Source organism: Chlorocebus sabaeus, chromosome 17 (assembly GCF_047675955.1).
Source record: "Chlorocebus sabaeus isolate Y175 chromosome 17, mChlSab1.0.hap1, whole genome shotgun sequence".
In the NCBI taxonomy this organism is placed as follows: domain Eukaryota; kingdom Metazoa; phylum Chordata; class Mammalia; order Primates; family Cercopithecidae; genus Chlorocebus; species Chlorocebus sabaeus.
The window spans coordinates 28,751,060-28,775,347 of record NC_132920.1 but is presented as its reverse complement, the minus strand read 5'-3'; the positions used below and the strand labels follow the sequence as shown (position 1 = coordinate 28,775,347).

The following is a 24,288-nucleotide window of genomic DNA, read 5'->3' as shown; positions in this document are numbered from 1 at the left end:
TGCTTAGTTATGTCCATTGCTCATTTTTTTTCTATTGGATTTTTGATCTTTTTCTTATTATTATGTAATAATTCTTTATATTTTAAAATAATAACCATTTTTTCCATAAACATTGTATATTTTTCTGTCTTGCCATTTATGTTTTATCTTTCTATGTAGTCTTTTTCTCACATAAAAAAGTTTATTAATGAGTAAAAATTGTATATATTTACAGTGTACAATGATGTTTTGATGTATGTGTACATTATAAAGTGGCTAAATCAAGTTATTTAACGTATGTATTACCTTACATAGTTATCATTTTGTAAATTTACTTCAACATTCAAAAAAGCCTAATGTCATATTCTCTTTTGTTTTTCAACCAAAGGTGTATTACTGTTATTTGCCAAGAAATAAATATTTTTTATTTGCTAAAAAAAAATTTGCTAAAAAAATATATAATGGAATAAGTTAAAAATATTAAAGTCATCTCTGTTCATTTTCATTTAGACATTCCATTATCAAATTACATTTTATACATCATTGTTTTTACTCTGGAAAAGGTATCATCATTGTTTTTACTCTGGAAAAGAACTTACAATTCTGGTAAGTTGTGTCAATATTTATTTTCTCTTCACTCTTCAGTCTATCAAATTTTATGCTTGCAAATTCAAATGGTGTAAATCATCTCAATGACATTTCATTTAAACATGCAAAGTAGACTGAAGAAGTTAAGTGCACTTAGGTTATATAACTAAATAACTGATGACTTTTACAGACTGAAGAAAATCAACTTGAATATATAACTTTTGGTTTGTTTCTGTTCTAATTCGTGACCACTCTTGTGCTGTATGCAGTCATTCTTTTTGTACTGTGTATTTAGGCGGAAATATGGTATAAAAGAAAGAGTGGTCTTTAAATCCTAGGTGTTAGTCTTGACCTCGCCATTAATGAGTGTGCAAATTATTTATTCTTACTGAATCACAGAAGTAATAAAACGTAAACCATGACTGTGAGGGGTTGCAGTTTCTGGCGCATTTTAAGTAAAGCAACATTTATGTTATCAGTTTTACTATTTTAATTAAGGTATTTGCAGATGGGGAGATGACACCTATGGTCATTACTGTATATCACAAGTAACCATAATTTTATTACTAATACCCATGGTAGTTCTTTATGGAAATGGACCTACATGCATGGCATTTAGGAGAAAGACAAAACTCAAAAAAATCACATCGAGATGTTACTGAAAGAAGCAAAATTTCTTTAGATCAATTGCAGATTTAGATTCAACACTTATAACCTCTATATTAGCATTTTCAGTCCAAATTTAAAATAGTTGGAGTAAAAGTAGTATTTCTTTCTAAACTGTTTGTTCAGGTAGGTTAGGAAGTAAGAAGAGGAGAGAACATAAAATGCATTGGGAACTCACAATTTTCCATGTGTTATGCATATGTTACATACTTTACGTTATTTAAATGTGATGATTTCCTTTGAAGTAATTTAAACACTACTGAAAACACAGAAACTACTTTTAAGCTTAAACGTAACCATATTATATTTCACACGGGCTTTATTCAATTGACTGTAAATTGTGTTTGATGATGAGCTATTATTAAATTTAATTCCGTTCCAATAAGAGTATTCAATAAACATACATTGATTGCTTTCCTATCTTACATTTTTTTAGGAGTGCGAAATAAGTGAGTCATCATGAATTGGGCAAATGAGAGCTCCCCAAAAGAGTTTATACTACTTGGCTTCTCAGATAGGGCTTGGCTACAAATGCCCCTTTTTGTGGTCCTGTTAATATCATACACAATCACCATATTTGGCAATGTGTCCATCATGATGGTGTGCATTCTGGATCCCAAACTTCATACGCCCATGTATTTCTTTCTCACTAATCTCTCCATCTTAGATCTCTGCTATACCACAACTACAGTCCCTCATATGTTGGTAAATATTGGTTACAACAAAAAGACCATCAGCTATGCTGGCTGTGTGGCCCAACTCATCATATTCCTGGCCCTAGGTGCTACTGAGTGTCTCCTTCTGGCTGTTATGTCCTTTGACAGATATGTGGCTATTTGCAGACCCCTCCACTATGTAGTCATCATGAATTATTGGTTCTGCCTAAGGATGGCAGCCTTCTCATGGTTCACTGGTTTCAGCAACTCAGTGCTGCAGTCTTCCTTGACTCTTAACATGCCACGCTGTGGTCACCAGGAAGTGGACCACTTTTTCTGTGAGGTGCCTGCACTTCTCAAGTTGTCATGTGCTGACACAAAGTCTATTGAGGCTGAGCTCTTCTTCTTTAGCGTACTAATTCTTCTAATTCCAGTGACATTGATCCTCATCTCCTATGGCTTCATAGCTCAAGCAGTATTAAAAATCAGGTCAGCAGAAGGACGGCGAAAAGCATTTGGGACATGTGGGTCCCACATGGTTGTGGTGTCTCTCTTTTATGGAACAGCCATTTATATGTATCTACAACCTCCTTCATCCACCTCTAAGGACTGGGGAAAGATGGTTTCCCTCTTCTATGGAATCATCACACCTATGTTGAACCCCCTCATCTACAGCCTTAGAAATAAAGATATGAAGGAGGCCTTCAAAAGGGTGATGCCAAGAATCTTTTTCTGTAAGAAATAAGAAGTACTCTATTGTGATGAGAATCTTCTTAGTCTTTCCTTATCTTCAAGGATGGTAATGACCTTTGAACTCATTTTCCTATTTTCCAGGCTCTGGTGATTTCACTGAATTCTATCAACAGTTAGAAAATCCTTCCTCTGTTAGCCAGGCATGGTGGTTCATGCTTGTAATCCCAGTACTTGGTGGGGGCCAAGGTAGGCAGATCACCTGAGGTCAGGAGTTCGAGACCAGCCTGGTCAACATGGCGAAACCCCGTCCCTACTAAAAATACAAAAAAATTAGCAAGTCACAGTGGTGCGTGCCTGTAATCCCAGATACTTGGGAGACTGGGGCAAGAGAATCACTTGAACCCAGGAGTCAGAAGTTGCAGTGAGCCCAGATCACACGACTGCACTCCAGCCTGGGTGACAGAGTGGGAATCTGTCTCAGGAAAAAAAAAAAAAAAGAAAGAAAGAAGGAAAAGTCTTCTTCTGTTTAGGAAGCAATGCTGAACCCATATGACACGTCTTCAAAGTTAGAAACTCCTTTCTTTTCAGAAGTTCCTCCAGTGTACTCTGTTCCTTGAGGCAAGTCATGCCAATTTCCTATCAACTTCAGAGTAGTCAGGAGACTTTGATGGATTGCCTTCCCTCTTGTATACTGTTATTCTACAACCATCCTGTCTACGCCTTTAGTTAGGGATTTTAATATCTTTATAATTAAATTACCAGTTATTCCAAGCCAAAAATTATTCCATCAGAATCAAAGTCTTCAAACACTTTGAACCCTCTGATCTCTTGATAAAATTCATCATATGCACCTTTTCAGAACTGTTTTAGGTATGTAATTTGGCTTCAATCTAGCTGGGTTTGTTTTTGTTTTGTTTGAGAATGAATTTCACTCTTGTTGCCCAGGCTGGAGTGCAATGGCACGATCTCGGCTCACTGCAACCTCCACCTCCTGGGTTCAAGCGATTCTCCTGTTTCAGCCTTCTGAGTAGCTGGGATTACAGATGCCCGCCACCACGCCCAGCTAATTTTTTGTATTTTTAGTAGAAACGGGATTTCATCGTGTTGGCCAGGCTGGTCTCGAACTCCTGACCTCAGGTGATCCACCCATCTCGGCCTCCCAAATTGTTGGGATTACAGGCATGAGCCACTGTGCCCAACCAATCTAGCTGGTTTTAAACCTGCTAAGTGTGTGCATCTCAATCTGAAAACCTTAAATGTCAGTTGAGTTTTATTTCAAATTCTATTTTCAATTCATCTGTTTATTCCTCTGGATAGCATTTCTCCTTTCTTCCCCTTTTGTTAAATTCCTTATTTGTCCCAAGTTCTACCTCAGGTATGTGGAATCTTTTCTAAATTATAGAGCTAATTATAGAAATGTTAATGGGAATCATTTTTTCTCATATTGAACTGAATTAGCTTACTCTTTATTTGTGGTAGTCATTCAATAAACGTTTATTGTTCACAAGACAGCAGTAGTCCAGAGAAGAAATATCACAGTTCCTCTGCTGAAGAAATGTGCTAGTTCCAGAAGGCAATGATCTTTAAACTGATACATTTGAATGATTGTTTACTGTTAGTAATGTAAGGACACAGATGAGGCAACATTTTGGGCAACAGAGAAAGGTTTACAAAACAAAGCATTTCATCATTACAAGTAATTTAGTACAGTTAAACAATACAAAAACATGCAAGATGAGGTTGGTGATGTAATATAATTATAGATTATATATAGTTCTATATCACATATAATTATATATTAGATATAATTGTAATTATATATTAGATATAATTATAATATAATTATACATTATATAATTATATATTATACTTATAATTATGATACTATAATTATATATTATATAACTATAATTATGATAATATAATTATATGTTATATAATTATAGTATAATTATGATAATATAATTGTGTTACATAATTATAATTATGATAATATAATTATATGTTATATAATTATATAATTATATGTTGTATAATATCTAATATATAATATAATAATATTTAAATGACATTTCAAATAAGTGGAAAAAGAAGAGACTGAAGAAATATTGAGTTTTATTTCAAACTTTATTTCAATTCATTTCTTTATTACCCTGGATAGCATTTCTCCATTTTCCCTTTTGTCAAATTCCATATTTGTCCCAACTTCTACCTCAGGCATGTGGAATGTCCTCTTAATTATAGAGCTAATTATAGAAATGTTCATGGGAATCATTTTTCCTATATGGATCATATCTTGATAAAACACAAAAAAGGAAAGAACACAAAGGAAACCACCTTTTACTTGGACCTCTGTTATTACCCAATCTACCTTTATGCACTTCTCCCAACTCACTACCAATGGAGTTTGGGTTTTTTTCATGTGCATTATATCAGAAAATACTCCCATGTTTTCTGGTATTTAAAACATAATTGAAATAGCTGCAAATTTAATTTCACCATGGAAGTATATTAAAATCCATTGAACCACTTTTCTATTGTTGAACATTTACACTCCTTGTTTGGATTATTGTAACTACTACTGCCAATAATTCAATATGAATCTGTATCTAAATGTCAGTTTATATTCTTGCCTAATGTTTTTCAATTGCTTACTATACATACAGATTTTGCTATTTGCCAGGTAGTCATTGGTGAATAAGACAGACACAGTTCCTCCCCTCACAACCTTTATAGTCTAGTGGGAGAAAGAAAACAAATAATAATACTAAACATGTAATTACAAGTTGTACTAAGTACTATAAAGTAAAAATGACAAGGTTTCATTAATAAAATGGATGAGTGATTAGTTTAAACCAAGAAAGGGTCAAGGAAAGCTCTTCTAGGAAAGTATCATTTAGGCTCAGATCTATAAGTGAAGTAGTAAATTCTTCAGAGTAGACAAAACAGCATGTGCTAAGGCCTTAATCTGGCAGGAAGTATCTTAACTACAAGGGTTCTTTTTATTGTCATCTTTTTATTTAATGTAGTTTGCTATATTTTACATTTATAACGTATTTTAATATAATTTTTAAAGTCGCAAGTATAATACAGAACTTTAAATACCCTTTTCCAGAGTCACCATTCATTTACATTTGTCTTACTTTTATACATATATAATATATAAATATAGCTTTCATATCTATGAAATTTTTTCCAAACTTTTTATTACTACATACACTTTAGTGCGTAGTTGCTAAAGACATTAACTTACATACATAGCCAGTACAATCATCAAAACTGGAACATTTTACAGTCATATAATAACTATTATGTAATCAATAGATCATATTCAGATCTTGTTAATTATCTCCAAAATGTTCTTTATATTTTCTCCCATTCAGGAGCCAATCATGATGCAACGTTTCAGAAAAGTGTATAAGGATAATCTGTCTTAAAATAGATGCTGTTAACTTTAGTCACTTGACTAACATGGTGTCCCCGAGATCTCATTATGCTTTTTGCTTAGAAATTAATAAGTAATTTGTGGGAGACAGCATAATTATGTAAATATCTTAAACTTTTACCCACCAATTTTAACGTCTATTAATAATTCTCCAAACCTAGTATGCCCTATTTATTAGTTGATGTGCCATAAGAGTTTTCCCTTTTCCCCCTTCATTTATTCACTTTTTAATATTTTTATCAGTATATACTCATAAATTTCTATTTTATATCACTATTTTACCCTTTTTTATTATTATAGTTTAAGTTCTGGGGTACATGTGTGGGACATGAAGGTTTGTTAATATAGGTATACATGTGCCATGGTGGTTTGCTGCACCCATTGACCCGTCACCTACATTAGGTATTTCTCCTAATGCTATCCCTCCCCCAGCTCCCCATTCCTGACAGGCTCCAGTTGTGATGTTCCTCTCCCTGTTCCATGTGTTCTCATTCTTTAAGTCCCACTTATAAGTGAGAACATGCGGTGTTTGGTTTTCTGTTCTTGTGTTAGTTTGCTGAAAATGGTGGTTTCCAGCTTGAGGCTTGCTCTGTCGCCAGACTGGAGTGCAGTGGGAGATCTCAGCTCACTGCAACTTCTGCCTCCCGGGTTCAAGCGATTCTCCTACCTCAGCCTCCTGAGTAGCTGGGATTACAGGTGCCTGCCACCATGCCCAGCTAATTTTTGTATTTTTAGTAGAGACGGAGTTTCACCATGTTGGCTAGGTTGGTCTCAAACTCCTAACCTCAGGTGATCCACCCGCCTCAGCCTCCCAAAGTGCTGGGATTATAGGTGTGAGCCACCGCGCCCAGCCCACTATTTTACTTTATTTTGGTACTCAAATTGTCCCAGATGTGACCAATGTAAGCCTTCAAGCTCTACTAGTGTTTTTAATTCAAAGGTTATAAAGACATATTTTTTAATTCTACATTCATGCTTTGCTCAGTAGAGATAGAATATTTTCTTATATTTCAGAGTTACTTATTCTCCGTGGAGCCCTAATTTCAGAGTTCCCCAAAGCAGATGAAGTTCCTTAGGTCTTTGCCTAAGAGATCATAGTAATTTTTTAATTTCAGTTTTCTCCACCTCCCTGTATTCTTACTCAATATGACATTTTTTGTGTGGTAGGGTGGTGTATTAGGTAGAATTAGGTCTAACCATAACTGATGGAAAACCTAAAGTAACGGTGCCTTTAACAAAACAGAGATTTATCTTTCTCTCTCACTTAAAATCAATCCAGAGGCAAAGATCCATGGCTGCCAAGTTGATTCTGCTGCATATGACTCTCTGGAATCCAGGCATCTGATGGCTCATGAAATAGTGACTCATTGTATTGTCCAAGGCAACAACTTTGCTGCAAAGAGGAAGAGACCAAAAAGGAATGGCAAAGTTAACATGCCAACAATTGCTAAAGGAAGGTTTCAGAATGCTGCCCCATTATACATTTCCATGTATGTCCCATGGGCCAAACCTTAGGCACTTGCTCAAGCCTGGCTTCATGGAAGGCTAGAAAGTCATCTTTTTTTCTGAACCACCACATACCTAGAAAAAATTTCTATCGATGCTTAGAAGGAAAGACAGTTATAGTGGAACATCTGATAGTCTCATCCACAGCCCACCCCTTTAGCTTCATAAGGATTCCTACACATTCTCATTCATATATATATGACATTCATATATATATGAACTCATTCATATATATATAAAAACAAACATATACATATATGTGTGTGTGTACATGTGTGTGTGTGTGTGTGTGTATATATGAATGACACAAAAGAGACAGGCCCAAAAGACACAACCCTGAAGCCTCATCAAGTTATAGAATAGAGGGTCTCTGAGTGACACATACTCCTGTCTCAGTTCTTGGTATACATGCTCCAGTTATCTGGTGAACTGTGAACTAAAAAGCAAACAATACCACATACACCATGCAGTGGCAGAGAGGAAACTGGTTAGTTGCAAAAAAAAAAAATTAGAAAATAGAAAAGGCAGATATCATGCTCTACATCAATTATAATGTAGTGATGGATGAGATAAAAAAGATTTCCTTTTCCAACAATAGAGTGTGTCTCTCAACTATCCCACAGAGAAGGCACAGAATATTTGGCTGATAATAATACAATGTATCAGGGTTCAAAATTCTGATTGCTAAATATTTGTTTTTAATTTCTCAACCATTTACAAAACATACCCATTCCCTTCCCAATAGTGACCGCTCAAAAGTGGTCCTGAGGAGCAGTATTAGAGGTCAAGATGGTTACTTCATACTCCAGCATTGTTTAATATATGCACCAATTATCTAATGTAAAATAATGAATAATAATGTAAATACCCCTCTTCATTGATTGCTTTTCATTTTTAGTTGTGCTTCTCTATTTCCATTTGATTCATTAACTGGATTAACTGTGTAGTAAGAATTTATTATTCGCTTTTCATTCCCACACCTGGTATGATGACACAGGAAACTAATGCAATCAAAAAGGATAATGTTTTAAAATTAAAGCTATAACAGGTAAATATATACACTGCATCCCTACATAAAGCTGCGGGTTACAGAGAATAAGTCAAATGTATTCATCAGCTTCAATAATGAATTGGGTGGGAGTGGATTTAGACAGAAAAGAAATAAAAACAATGCGTATACATATATCAAATCATCACACTGTACACCTTGAATATACACAATCTTTATTGTCAATTAAATATTGTTTTAAACAATAAAGGACCAGAAGCTGAATATAGTTATAGAACGCAACAAATGATGAAAACAAAAGTGGGAATGAAGAACAAGCCTGAGATGATCAGTGTGAACTTGGCTAGAAGGATTCCAGATTGTTAGATCTGCTGCTAATTGTGACGTATGGGTGAAAAAAGCAATTACTTTAAAAACAAGCCCATGGCCAAAAGTTTTCTGGACCCATATTTTCAAAGTTCTAGATTCCATGATTTTTAATCATGTTTAAATAACATTAATGTACGTTAATATCTTCTTGACACAATGTTTTTATGGTTTAAATAAAATGAGGAACTTTAGTCAATGGTAGGTAAAAAGTCCATACCGTGTTGGGCTATTGTGGAAGAAATTACTGAAGACTTCTTTTGTCTGTATGTAGAACTAGGATTATGATGGCTCTATTGTAGCAGAAATCTAAAGAAATAATATCTTGAGAAAACTATAAATAAAAGAAAATTAGATCTTGGCACCCAAGATAATAATCCTAATTTCCCCCTTGTGATCCAAGGAAATTTATAAAATTGTTGAGGCAGATTCAGTTTCCTTGGAGTCTCTTAGTCCTGAGTTCATTATAAATAACAGGTGCCAAAATTTGTCATTTCATTTTATTATGGCAAGGAAGTTAGAGGGAAGCATACCCACTAAGGAATTACTATAATGACTCTTACCAAGAAATTTCAACTGTATTATCTGTATGGGGAACAAAGTTTCACAGCTTTATACAGTGAGTGACGACCCTATAAAGTACTTTCTTTTAAGTACCTTTAGAACAAGGTCATGTCCTTTGCAGAGACATGGATGGAGCTGGAAGCCATTATGCAGTAACAGAAAACCAAGCACTGCATGTTTTCACTTGTGCAGTGATGAGCTGAGCAATGAGAAAACATTGACACAGGGAGGAGAACAACACACAGTGGGGCCTGTCCAGGGGTGGAGAGGGGGCAGAACATCAGGAAAAATAGCTAACTCATGCTGGACTTAATACATAGGTGATGGGTTTATAGGTGCAGCAAACCACCATGGCACACGTTTAACCTGTGTAACAAACCTGCACATCCTGCACATGTATCCCAGAACTTAAATAAAATACAATAAATTTTTTAGACATACCTTCCTTACCTCTAAAGAGTAAGTAGGTTTTCATATCTGAAAATATTTGGGGTGTGCTCTGAGGGAGGGCCCAGGCCACCCACTGTTGCAGGAGGAGCCCTTCAAGACATAGTAAGCATGAATAATGTCTTTCATCTTTGAGTGGATCTACAATGGCTTCAGCAGTGTTCTCCAGTTCCTGGACTCTACAAGAAATTTGTAAAACTTATATTCTTTGGTTTGGACAATGCAGGCAAAACCACTCTTCTTCGCATGCTCAAAGATGACAGATTGGGTCAACATGTTCCAACACTACATCTGACATCAGAAAAGCTAATAATTGCTGGAATGACTTTTACAACTTTTGATCTTGGTGCACACAAGCAACCATGTCAGGTTTGAAAAAATTATCTCCCAGGAATTAATGGGATTGTTTTTCTGGTGGACTCTGCAGATCATTCTGGCCTCATGGAATCCAAAGTTCAGCTTAATGCTTTAATGACTGATGAAATAATATCCAATGTGCCAATCCTTATCCTGGGTAACAAAATAGACAGAACAATGCAATCAGTGAAGAGAAACTCTTTGAGATATTTGGGCTTTCTGGATAGACCACAGAAAAGAGGAACGTGGCCCTTTAGGAGCTAACGCTCACCCCATGGAAGTGTTCATGTGCAGTGTGCTCAAGAGGCAAGGCTAGGGCGAGGGATTCTGCTGGCTCTCCCAATATATTGGCTGATGTTTGGACAGTGAAAATAACAGTTTTTCTTCTCTGGACTGATACTATTCACAGCTTCTTCATGGACTTTTCTAATAGAACGAGGAAAGGTCTCCAATCATGTCTGGCGTTGAGAAGCCAAGAGCCTCTGTCAACTCTCTCATCACCCAGTGGTGAAATGTTCTCTTCTCCACACTGTTGGGGAGGTAATGCTGCCCCACATGCTGGTGCAGGTCAGTATCCTGGGGCTTGGAAGCTGGCAGGGTTTGCTGAGTGAAGCTGTGCACCATCATGGGGCACCTGAAAAGAAAAACACATCTCACCACTCTGCTTGATTTCAAAAGAAAATGATTCTATTTTTAAAGAAAGTGCTGTTAATATAATTGATACCCCTTCTAACTTTCTGAGTCCAAAATCTACTTAGTCCAGAGTTTTCTATTCTTTTTTTAACTAATGAATGACATTTAGATACTTCATAAAATTATGAACAGATACACACATTGGAGGCCAGAGCTCATTTGGGTGAACTCACTCCTGCTGTGTTAGCAGGTTGGTGAGAGAAGCTCCCCTGAGCTCACCTGTCTCTCTAACTGCCTTGGAGAAGGTGGCATTACCTTCTGAACAGAGAACTAGAAAAGGCACAGAACCTGGCCTTGTAGTTGTGGCAGGTTTCCACTGTGGTAAGCTAGGGTCATTCCTCATCAAGGAATGTGTAGCAGACTGTTCACTGTTAAGCAGATAATTATAGTATAAGTTATTGTTATTATTCTTATTTATAAAGTTATAGACTTCAGCCAGTATTTGCTTTTATACTTTGGTGAAATTTCATTTCCCTCTATAGCACCTTCCTTTTTCATTTTCAGTTCTAAAAATGACTTTCACCTCACAAAAGAGTTGAGAACATCTCTCATGTTGTCACATACTGCAGGTGTGTCAGTTACTTTTGCACAGATTCTAGCAGAAAATTTTTCTGAATAGGAAGACAGGACAAAGTTAACAGCTTAAGGGCTCCTAATTCTGTGAGTTGAGGACTTAAATGTATTGTAGCACTTGTTTGAATGCAGGAAAAATTTACTCAGTGGGCTTTAAAATTTCCATTTGGAGAATTTGGTCTCTATCGGATTTTTCCTGAGCTCTTTGTCTCACACCTTATCTCCTTAGATATCTATGTTGCTGGTGTTTAAAGTAAAGGTTAACATCTGTAGCTTTTCCAGGTGTGTTTGTGTGGAGTTTTTATATACGAAATTGCCTTTCTCCATACAGAAATAAGCTGGGGGAAACACTTAACTCAAAAACTTTCTATAGAGCTGTTCCTTTGGAGGCAGCATCACTTATTGGCAGTAAAGACTCGGTATAAAAGCCACAGCATCCCTACCACAGTGATGAGGACTGATTTTACAGCATTCCATTTTCTTAGTGCCACATGTGAAATTGGATTTTTACTATCTTAACCTAAATTCTACCCTAGTAGGAAAAGATCAAAAGATAGGATCTCCTAGGAAAAGACAGGAGATAGGAGATGAAAAGTTGGGAGGATATCTTTATTCTAATGTGAGGGTGGGGAAAATGTGGATAACATATTACTGGGGTGAGAGGGTATAGTTATGTAGTTGGAGTTCTCGGTCTTCATTACTGACTTGTTGGAAAAGCATACTTTTTCACTGTCAGGTACTGAATGCAGAGGCTCAATAAAGTATATTCCTGGGAAATGTATTCTTTTCATTTATTAGCAAGCATAGCTACATTAAGACAAAATTGTTTGGAAGGAGGTTAACGCCTTAAGTGAACAAATTTAGCTAACAGCGAATGAACTAGATAGTTAACTTGCATTTTTTTTTTAATTTCCTTTGGTTAAAGGTTCCCCATACATCACTATTCAGAGACATAAGAAGTACGATTGCTTCCATGTTGGTTTTCTTATTTTTAGTTTTGGATTTTTCCCCCTATTTGTCCCTAGTCACTTTGTTGCAAGCTAGAAAACTGTGGGTTCTACGTAGGGCAGCTCTTTGTGAAAGTGGTTTATTCCACTGGAGAAAGTGGATTGAAAATCAGTTAGAACCAATGTATTTCTTGCCCCATGGAACACTATTCCTGTAATAAGATAGCTGAAAGAAGCTGCTGTGAGGAGCTCATCTCCAAACACAGGATCAGCGCCTTGTACAGGAATTCTCATGAATTAAGATGTTTCATTCTGTTTTATTAGAGCGTATATATGTCCTATTTCAGAAAAAGTAAAACAGTCATTTACAAAAGAAAATCTTTCTGTATCCTAAGCATTTTAATAAAAAGTTAAAGCATAAATAAATAAATAAACAATAAAAATATTTGGGATCCTTTCAATCAAATAAATAAATAACTATTAAAGACCTATGATATGACATAAGGCCACTGAATACATGAAGAACATTCGATATTTATCCCCAATTAACATTGAATCTTGATGGAAGAAAAAGATTAATATTCATTTTGTAAGAAAAGAGGGTACCACTAGAAAATATCAACATTGATTTAGGTAACTGCTGTCTATGAGTAGAAATAATCTATTTAACTTGATTGATTTAATCTTTTTATACAACTACATGTATGTTGTGATCTCCTTATGAAAACTTGCATACTAAAATAACTATTTTTATAAAGGCTACTCTGGGCACACTGCCTGTAGGGTAGCCCTGCTCTGCAAGGAGCAATTTTTAAAAAGTATAAATAAATTGACACCTATTAATACTAATACTAATCATTATAATTTAAAATATTGAAACATGTGTTTGAAAAATAATCTATGGTACTGTTTGCATTTGCGGGCATTTCCACTGATTAAAAACATATGTGTACTGGTATTAACATCTAGAAATCATTATCATCAGATTCAAGACAAGTGATCTGAGTAATGTAGGGAAATAAAATGGTAGAAAAAGTAACCCTTCTGAGACTTATGGGAATATAAGACATGGTTAATATTTGGATACAAAGTGAAGAAAAATTAACTAGAAGATATAGACTTAAAATCAAACAGAGTGCTGTATTTCATGAAAATAACAAACCCAACTTTGAGTACTGGACTTCATAAAGCGTGGTCACACATATGGTGCTAACTAATCTCCACAACAGAGCAAGACAGGTAAGGGAGGTTCTGAATATTTAAACAAGGCCTAAAATGTACATGTATTAACAATTGAGAAGTGTACTAAATCTAGATTTTCTAATGTCATATCTTGTTTCTTTTCTACTATGCCAGTATTGTTCAAATTTTTTACCATTACCTGTAGTAAGGAATATATTGTACATCAGAATCCAGGTCATACAAACACACATATAAAAAGAGTGATGAAAATAAGTAAAATAAATCAATAAAATAGCATATAACTGTACAATAGATTACAACTCACAATGTGAAAAGCACTAACACACATCATACTGTATAACTGCTGATACTTTAATGACCCTGTATCACTTGGCTGTGCAATGAATTGTCTTGTTTTGTAAGTACTGAACATGTTGCAAGGAACCATTTCCTTTCAGCTGTGTACTTCCTTTTATGACAAAAGTTTTACGCTGGCAATCGTCATTCCAGGATTTGGGAAGAAGAGGTAAGGAATAGTATTATGTTGTTTCTATGCAAATCAGACTGATCCACATGGAGCTCAATGAGTTCTGAACTCACTTAAATGAACTCGTAAATTGAACCAGAATATGACAAGGGCCAGCAGATTTTGGATGAAAGAAATGAACACATGTGTTAGTTAGCATGGGTAGTTCTTAGGCATTCTTTAAAATTATTCATTTCTCCATTTGATTCATTTTTCTAATATAAGATTAATTATGTTTCTCATTACTTAATCATTATTCCGTAAAAGTTTGCTATATTGCATTTCTTGGGTAAGATATAGAGATTTGTTGATCTTCCTTTTAGAGGCACTAGAAAGGTAACATTTTGGCCTTTAGACATAATTTTTCATGCTTACAAGTGTCAAATCACCAGTGAAGTTACATCGCAGAGAAAACCCCTTCATAACTAGTTTATTTTACTTAACTGAGTAAGTGGACTATCAGAAAAATTCAATACTAAAGTAAGCCTTTCCTTTCCCTCAAATACACCAACAAGAGCAATGACAGTTAGGAATCTGGGCAATGCAATTGCTCCAAAGATCTTCATTCTCTGGGGTTTCTTTGACCACCCCAGCTGGAAATGCTTCTCTTCATAACGGGGCTTGTTGCTTATCTCTGCACACTGCTGGGCGACATCTCAATTATTGTGGTACCCAGGGGATATTTTTGGGGAGCACCAAATGCATCATTTTAGCTGTGATGTCTTTGGATCCTTACATTGCCATCTGCAAACACTTGAGGTACCCCGCTATCATGCATCAGCAACTCTGTGTCCTCCTAGTGGCCATGGCATGGCTAAGCAGTTTGGCCAACTCTACTTCAGTCATCCCTTGCCGTCCAGCTGCCACTAGGCGGTAACAACAAGGTAGACGACTTTCTGTGTGAGGTCTCAGCGATGATCAAGATATCGTGTGTTGACACCACATTCAGTGTATCTATGCTCTCCATTGTGAGGATATTTTAGTCCCTGGTTCTCTAATCAATTATCTTTGTTTACTGTGAATTCATTGTAGCTGCTGTGCTGAGGATTCAGTCCTCAGGGGGAAAGAAGAAGGCCTTCAACACATGTGGTTCTCATGATACTGTTGTATCTCTCCTCTATGGGCCAGTAATTAGAATGTATGTACAGCCCTCTGCCAACTCCCAGGACAAAAACAAATTCATGTCCCTGTTCTATAGTTTGGTGACTCCTATGCTTAACCCTTTTATCTACACTTCGAGGAACAGGGATATAAAAGGGGCAATGAGGAGGCTTCTTGTCTTTTTGTATCATCAGGAAGAGAACAAAAGTAATTATTTTTATACTCCACATTCTTCACACACAGGTCAGAAGATCTCCTGTTCTAAAATTACATGTTGATTTAACCTCCTCCAAAATTGTTAGCATTCTTTTACTACTCACCCTGTCTACATATTTGCTTTTGTAGCACACCAGTATGGTTTGATGGATATCATTTCAAGCGTAAATCCTAATCCTCAGATTGTCTTCAATTTGCATGGTAGTGAGAACCATGTCCTTATATTCCTTTGTATTTATCTAGAAATATCTGCAGGCATCTAAAAAGTGGGCAATAAATAAATGTTAATAGACTGACTCATTTACTCAGAACAAAAATCAAGTCCTATCATTTTATATGTTATCTGGAAAAATATATATGAGTAATATAGACTGCAGTTTACCTTCTTGTTATTATAAATGTGATTTAAAGGCCAATCTTTTATTTGCAAATTAACGCTTTTTATGGATTGCCAGTAAGATCAAATGAGTTAATATCTCATATTCTATAACTGACCCTCTCAACTACACATTCACTGATCCTTTGTAAATAAAATAATTCAAAAATAATATCTGACTCTTTCCTACCCATCTTAATGGGGTTTCTTCCTTTTGAAGTATTTGACTGAAGTAATTATTTCTAGGTTATCAAATGGAAAAGTTAAAATCTTCAGAAATTTCTATGTTGTCTCCTAATATTGAGAGCCACTCACCCTTCAATGGGAAGACAACTTACCTAGAATGAGAAAATTAGATGTATTTGGTAGGTAATTAAAGAATTAAATTGTTTCATCATTTAAAATCAGAATATTCAGCAGAAGGAAAATGGGAAAAAAAGGTAGAGCACAACCTGGGGACAAATATAAAATAAACTAGCTATCAGACTGTCAATTTTGAGATAGGGGTGACAAAGTAGAAAGTTTGCTAATGATGTAAGAAGGCAGTGTTCTGCCGACTTTATCCATAACATCAACTCTCCTCATTATAAATCCATAAATTTTCTTATACTTCCTCTGCTCCCCCATCTTTCAACTTGTGTTTAACAGAAACATTTGTTTTTCTAACAACTACATACATTCATTTGAAGCCTTCACACATCTGCCCATCCTTCATGTATTTCCACTGTGCTCTTCCAAATGACAAGAACAAAATCTATTAACTCACAATGTGCAAACCTCTGATACAGAAATATATTTATTGTAATCAATTATTAATTATAATAAATTAATTCACTCAGTTTATGTTGTATGCATTGCAATAAAATTTCCTTTGTAGACTTGAAGGGAAGGATATTATAGTTTTGCTCTTGTTGGAGACAAAGGAAACATCACTCTTTTGGAGGAAAGTTGACTCCCTGGCATATCCACATGTCTGTAAGGACTAGGCCTGATTTCACTCTGTACCTGTCCTTCACAGTACTGACCTGTATTGAGAGAATGGGCTCTAAATAAGCATTTTTAAATAAATGAGTGAATGATAAGTATTACCCAATGTCATAATTACATACTGTTAAAACCTATATAACAGAATCATGCAAAAATGTGTCATATACTAAACAATGAGTATAGCAAAAGAGGTTTGTAGCTGATTTTTTTTTAATTTTTTATCTCCATAGGTTTTTAGGTAACAGGTGGTATTTGGTTACATAAGTTCTTTAGTGGTGATTTGTGAGATTTTGGTGCACCCACCACCTAAGCAGTATACACTGAACCCAATTTGTAGTCTTTCATCCCTCATTTCCTTCTTACCCTTTCCCCCACCCAGTCCCCAAAGTCCATTGTATCATTCTTATGCCTTTGCATCCTCATTGCTTAGCTCCCTCCTATGAGCAAGAACATACAATATTTGGTTTTCCATTCCTGAGTTACTTCATTTAGAATAATAGTCTCCAATCCCATCCAGTTTGTTGTGAATGCCATTAATTCATTCCTTTTTATGGCTGAGTAGTATTCCATTTTACATATATACCACGGTTTCTTTATCTACTCATTGATTGATGGGCATTTGGGCTGGTTCCACATTTTTGCAATTGCAAATTGCACTGCTATAAACATTCATGTGCAAGTATATTTTTGTATAATGACTTCTTTTCCTCTGAGTAGATACCTAGTGAGGTGATTGCTGGATCAAATGGTAGTTCCACTTTTAGTTATTTAAGGAATCTCCACACTGTTTTCCATAATGGTTGTACTAGTTTACATTCCCACCAGCAGTGTAAAGTGTTCCCTTTCACCACATCCATGCCAACATTTATTTTTTTTAATTTTTTATAACGGTCATTCTTGCAGGAGTAAGGTTGGTATCTCATGGCAGTTTTGATTTGCATTTCTCTGATCATTTGTGATGTTGAGCATTTATTTACATGTTTGCTGGCCATCTGTATATCTTCTTTTGAGAATTGTCTGTTCATGTCCTCAGTCCACTAATTGATGGGATTGTTTGATATTTTTTTCTTGCTAATTTGTCTGAGTTCCTTGTAAATACTGGATTATTAGTCCTTTGTCAGATGTATAGATTGTGAAAAATGTTCTCCCAGTCTGTGGGTTATCTACTACGCTGACTGTTCCTTTTGCTGTGCAAAGGCTCTTTAGTTTCATTAAACCCCACCTATTTATCTTGGATTTTGTTGCATTTGCTTTTGGGTTCTTGGTCAGAAATCTTTGCCTAAGCCAATGTCTAGAAGGTTTTTACCGATGTTATCTTCTAGAATTTTTACAGTTTCAAGTCTTAGATTTAAGTCTTTGATCCATCTTGTGGTGACTTTTGTATAAAGTGAGAGATGAGGATCCAGGTTCGTTATCCTACATGTGGCTTGCCAATTATCCCAGCACCATCGGTTGAACAGTGTGTCCTCTCCCCACTTTATGTTTCTGTTTGTTTTGTCAAAGATCAGTTGGCTGTAAATATTTGGGTTTATTTCTTGGTTCTGTATTATGTTACATTGGTCTATGTGCCTATTTTTATACCCGTACCATGCTGTTTTGGTGACTGTGGCCTTATAGTATAGCTTGAAATCAGGTAATGTGATGCCTCTAGATTTGTTCTTTTTGCTTAGTCTTGCTTTGGCTATGTGGGCTCTTTTTTGGTTCCATATGAATTTTAGGATTTTTTTTTCTAGTTCTTTGAAGAATGATGGTGGTTGGATGATATGGTGAGTTTATTTTATAAGAAACTGCCAAGTGGTTCTTCAAAGTGATTGTAATATTTTGCATTTCCATCAGTAATAAATAAGAGTCCCCTTTGCTCTGCATTTTTTCTAGCATTTACTATTGTCAGGGTTTTTTTTTTTTTTTTTTAATTTTAGCCAATAGAACACTAAGTGGGAATTTTTATGTCTTGTTGCCTAAGTACTTTTGTAATATTTAAATTTTGCTTCTTCGCCTGCAAAACGTAAAATATTTTCTATCTTGCTCTTGGGGGGAAAATTAGCTGATCTCTGGTCTTTCATATGGATTTTCTTAACTCATTGAACCTCATTGAGGTTCGATCGAACTATAAGTCCATAACTATAAGCTTTTTAAATATGGGAAATAGTGAGTCTTTGATAGGAACAAGTAATTTTTACCAATTTTTCTTTAAGAATTTTGGCCTATGTATAACTATGATATATCAATTTTAAAATGCAAGACAAAGACAGACTTTGGCTTTTTTCTGTAAGTATCTGTTACTTAATATGCATGGTTGATCTTTTTAGTTGCCTTTAAAATGTTCTGTACTTAATTAATTCATTCTAATGTAAATATTCTGTGAATCTTTATTCTATTTTCTCAATACAATTTAGAACTTTAACTTTCTGAGGAAGGTTTTAAACCTCACTTTTCAACTGAATTTCCTGACTGTCAAATTGCTTAACCCATTCTGAATATTTTTTCTGTAATTTTTACAGGCTTTAATGAAAAGAGGCTTGAGGAAAGGGAGCCTGTTTTGCCCTTTACAAAATCACAGCCAACATCATACTGAATAGGCAAAAGCTGGAAGCACTTTCTTTGAAAACCAGGACAAGACAAAGATGCCCTCTCTCACCACTCCTATTCAACGTAGTATTGGAAGTTCTGGCCAGGATGATCAGGCAAGAGAAAGAAATAAAGGGTATTCAAATAGGAAGAAAGGAAGTCAAATTATCTTTGTTTGCAGATGACATGATTATATATTTAGCAAACCCCCCATCGTCTCAGGCCAAAATCTCCTTAAGCTGATAAGCAACTTCAACAAAGTCTCAGCATACAAAATCAATGTGCAAAAATCACAAGCATTCCTATACACCAATAATAGACAAACAAAGAGCCAAATCATGAGTGAACTCCCATTCACAATTGCTTCAAAGAGAATAAAATACCTATGAGTACAATTTACAAGGAATGTGAAGGACCTTTTCAAGGAGAACTACAAACCACTGCTCAAGGAAATAAGAGAGGACACAAACAAATGGAAAAATAGTCCATGCTCATGGATAGGAAGAATCAATATCATGAAAATGGCCATACTGCCCAAAGTAATTTATAGATTCAGTGCTATCCCAATCAAGCTACCATTAACGTTCTTTGCAGAATTAGAAAAACTACTTTAAATTTCATATGGAACCAAAAAAGAACCCGTATAGCCAAGACAATTCTAGGCAAAAAGAACAAAGCTGGAGGCGTCATGCTACCTGCCTTCAAACTACACTACAAGGCTACAGTAACCAAAACAGCATGGTACTGGCACCAAAACAAATATATAGAGCAATGGAACAGAACAGAGACCTCAGAAATAACACCACACATCTGCACCCATCTGATTTTGACAAACCTGACAAAAACAAGCAATGGGGAAAAGATTCCCTGTTTAATAAATGGTGTTGGGAAAACTGGCTAGCCATATGCAGAAAACAGAAACTGGACCCCTTCCTTACACCTTATACAAAAATTATCTCAAGATGGATTAAAGACTTAAACGTGAGACCTAAAACCATAAAAATCCTACAAGAAAACCTGGGCAATACCATTCAGGACATAGGCATGGGCAAAGACTTCAAGACTAAAACACCAAAAGCAATGGCAACAAAAGTCAAAATCAACAAATGGGATCTAATTAAACTAAAGAACTTCTGCACAGCAAAAGAAACTATCATCAGAATGAACAGGTAACCTACAGAATGGAAGAACATTTTTGCAATCTATCCAACTGACAAAGGGCTAATATCCAGAATCTACAAGTAACTTAAACAAATTTACAAGAAAAAAAACAAACAACTCCATCAAAAAGTGGCCAAGGATATAAACAGACACTTCTCAAAAGAAGACATTTATGTGCCCAACAAACATATGAAAAAAAGTTCATTATCACTGGTCATTAGAGAAATGCAAATCAAAACCACAATGAGTTACCATCTCACACCAGTTAGAATGGTGATCATTAAAAAGTCAGGAAACAACAGATGCTGGAGAAGATGTGGAGAAATAGGAATGCTTTTATACTGTTGGTGGGAGTGTAAATTAGTTCAACCATTGTAGAAAACAGTGTGGCAATTCCTCAAGGATCTAGAACCAGAAATACCATTTGACCCAGCAATCCCATTACTGGGTATATACCTAAAGGATTATAAATCATGCTATCCCATTACTGGATATATACCCAAAGAATTATAAATCTTGCTACTATAAAGACACATGTACACGTATGTTTATTGCAACACTGTTCACAATAGCAAAGACTTGGAACCAACCCAAATGCCCAACAATGACAGGCTGGAAAAAGAAAATGTGGCACATAAGCACCATGGAATACTATGCACCCATAAAAAATGATGAGTTCATGTCCTTTGCAGGGACATGGATGAAACTGGAAACCATTATTCTCAGTAAACTAACACAGGAACAAAAAAACAAACACCACATGTTCTCACTTATAAGTGAGAGTTGAACAATGAGAACACACAGACACAGAGAGGGGAACATTGCACACTGGGGCCTGTCGGGGATTGGGGGGCTAGGAGAGGGCTAACATTAGGAGAAATACCTAATGTAGATGACAGGTTGATAGGTGCTGCAAACCACCAAGGCACATTTATGCCTATGTAACAAACCTGCACATTCTGTACATGTATCCTAGAACTTAATGTATATTAAAAAAAAAAAAAAAAAGTAGTGCTACACTAACAACAAACTATTTTTAAAAGAATCAATAAAACAATCCTATTTTCAAAACATGAAAATGCTCAGGCATAAATTAAACTAAAAAGGTGAAAGATACATATACTGAAATCTATAAGACATTGGTTAAAGAAATTGAACAAAATAAATGGAAAAATTCCTTGTTCATGGATTGGAAGAACTAAAACTGCTAAAATATTCATGCTACCCAAAATAATCAAAAAATTCAATACAGTTCTTATCAAAATACCAATGATTTTTTCATAGAAATAGAGAAACAATCTTAAAATTTATATGGAACCACAAAAGACTCTAAACAAACCAAGCAATCTTGAGCAAGAAGAACAAAGCTGGAGGCATTATAGTACTTAATTTCAAAATATACTACAAAGCTACAGTAATAAAAGCAGTATGGTATTGGCATAAAAAGAGAACCATAGACCAATACAATAGAATAAGGAACCTAGAAATAAATCCAAGTGTTTACAGCCAACTGATTTTCAACAAAAGTGCCAAAAACACATAATGAAAACAGAACAGTCTCTTTAAAGAATGGTGTTTGGAAAACTGGATGTCCACCTGCAGAAGAATGAAATTAGACTCCCATCTCACACCATCTACAAAACTCAACTCAAAATTAATTAAAAGCTTATACATAATGCTATAAACTTTAAAACTACAAGAAGAAAACGCAGGGGAAAACCTCCATGACACTGGCCTGAGCAATGGTTTTTTTTTTAGGTAATCCTAAAAGTACAGGCAACAAAAGTAAAGATGGACAAATAGAATTACATCAAACCAAAAAATTTCTGCACAGAAAAGGAAACAATCAACAGAGTGAATAGACCACCCAAAGAAATATTTGCAGAAAATATTTGCAAACCATACATCTGATGTGTTTAATATGCAAAATAAATAAGGAACTCAAACAACTCAGTAGTAAGAAAACTAACAGCCTAATGAAAAATTGGACAAATGATTGAATAGACATTTCTCAAAGACATGGCCAGGTATATAAAAAATGCTCAACATCACTAATCATTAGAAAAATGCAAATTAAAACCACAATGAGATCACCTCACACATGTTAGAATGGCTATGATCCAAACAAATAAAAGATAACAATGTTGGAGAGGATGCAGAGAAAGAAAACCCTTGCACTCCATTGTTGGAAATATAAATTAATACAGCCTGTATGGAAAATAGTATGGAGGTTCCTCAAAAAATTAAAAACAGAACTATCATACGATCCAGGAATCCCAGTTCTGGATATATATCCAAAGAAAGCCTTATTTGAAAAGATATCTCACTCCCATGTTCATTGCAGCATTATTCACAATAGCAAAAATATGGAATCAACCTAAGTGTCCATCAAAAAAATGAATAAAGAAGATGTGGTTTATATACACTATAGAATACAATTCGTAATTTTTAAAAAGAAGGAAAATTTGCCATTTATTATAACATGTATTTCCTGGAGGACATTAAGTGAAGTAAGTGAGACACAGAAAAACAAATGGAATCTAAAATAGTTAAACTCACAGAAACGGAGTAAGATGGTGCTTACCAGAGGCCAGGGGGTGGGGAATACAGACAGATCTTGGTCAAAGATTACAAAATTTCAATTAGGAGGAATAAATTCAAGTGATCTATTGCACATCATGATGGCTATACTTAATAACAATATATTGTATTCTTAAAAATTGCCAAAATATTATATTTTAAATGTTCTCATCACAAAAAAGGAGGTAATAAATATATTAAATAGCTTAACTTAGCCATTCCACAATGTATTCATATATCAAAACATCATGATTGTACACTGTAAAGAAATACAATTTTTATTTGTCAATTGAAAAAATAAACAATTAGTTGTGTTTCTGTACAGTAACACTGAATTATCTGGAAAAACAAATGCCGTTTACAATAGCATCAAAATGAATAAAATATTGGCCGGGTGCGGTGGCTCAAGCCTGTAGTCCCAGCACTTTGGGAGGTCGAGACGGGCGGATCACGAAGTCAGGAGATCGAGACCATCCTGGCTAACACGGTGAAACCCCATCTCTACTAAAAAAATACAAAAAACTAGCTGGGCGAGGTGGCGGGCGCCTGTAGTCTCAGCTACTCGAGAGGCTGAGGCAGGAGAATGGCGTAAAACTGTGAGGCCGAGCTTGCAGTGAGCTGAGATCTGGCCACAGCACTCCAGCCTGGGTAACAGAGCAAGACTCCCTCTCAAAAAAATAAAAACAAAAAACAAAAACAAAATGAATAAAATATTTAGAAATAAATTTAACCCTGGAGTTGATTAATCTTTACACTTAAAACTATAATATTGATGAAATATATTGAAGAAAATACAAATAAATGTTTAAAATATTTCATGCTCATGGAATAGAAGAATTAATACTACTAAAATGTCCATAATACCCAAAGTAATTGACAGATTCAATGCAATTCTTATCAAAACTCTAATGACATTTTTCACAGCATTAGAGAAACAATTCTAAAATATGTATGGAACCACCAAAAAAAAAAAAAAAAATAGCCAAAACAACTTGAACAACATAAAAGCTGAGGCATCACATTTCCTGACTTGAAACCATATTACAGAAACATAGGAATCAAAACAGTATGATACTGGCATAAAAGCAGACACATAGACTAA

The 24,288-nt window shown here is 35.2% G+C and overlaps 1 protein-coding gene and 2 pseudogenes across 1 annotated transcript; all 3 read left to right on the top strand.

The window, feature by feature from the left end:
* Positions 1-1,627: 1,627 nt before the first annotated feature.
* LOC103221901 (putative olfactory receptor 2B3) lies at positions 1,628-2,859 on the top strand. Its single transcript, XM_007973334.3, has one exon. It carries the CDS (start codon positions 1,693-1,695, stop codon positions 2,632-2,634), a length of 942 nt encoding a protein of 313 aa, XP_007971525.3. The 5' UTR covers positions 1,628-1,692; the 3' UTR covers positions 2,635-2,859.
* A 7,178-nt stretch (positions 2,860-10,037) lies between these two features.
* On the top strand, positions 10,038-10,631 carry LOC103221902 (small COPII coat GTPase SAR1A pseudogene; annotated as a pseudogene).
* A 4,005-nt stretch (positions 10,632-14,636) lies between these two features.
* LOC140708906 (olfactory receptor 2B11-like) lies at positions 14,637-15,576 on the top strand (annotated as a pseudogene).
* The last annotated feature ends 8,712 nt before the right edge of the window (positions 15,577-24,288 follow it).

What these genes read in the sequence shown, in the direction of transcription:
- LOC103221901 (XM_007973334.3), top strand. Translation starts at nt 1,693, where the DNA reads ATGAATTGGGCAAATGAGAGCTCCCCAAAAGAGTTTATACTACTTGGC.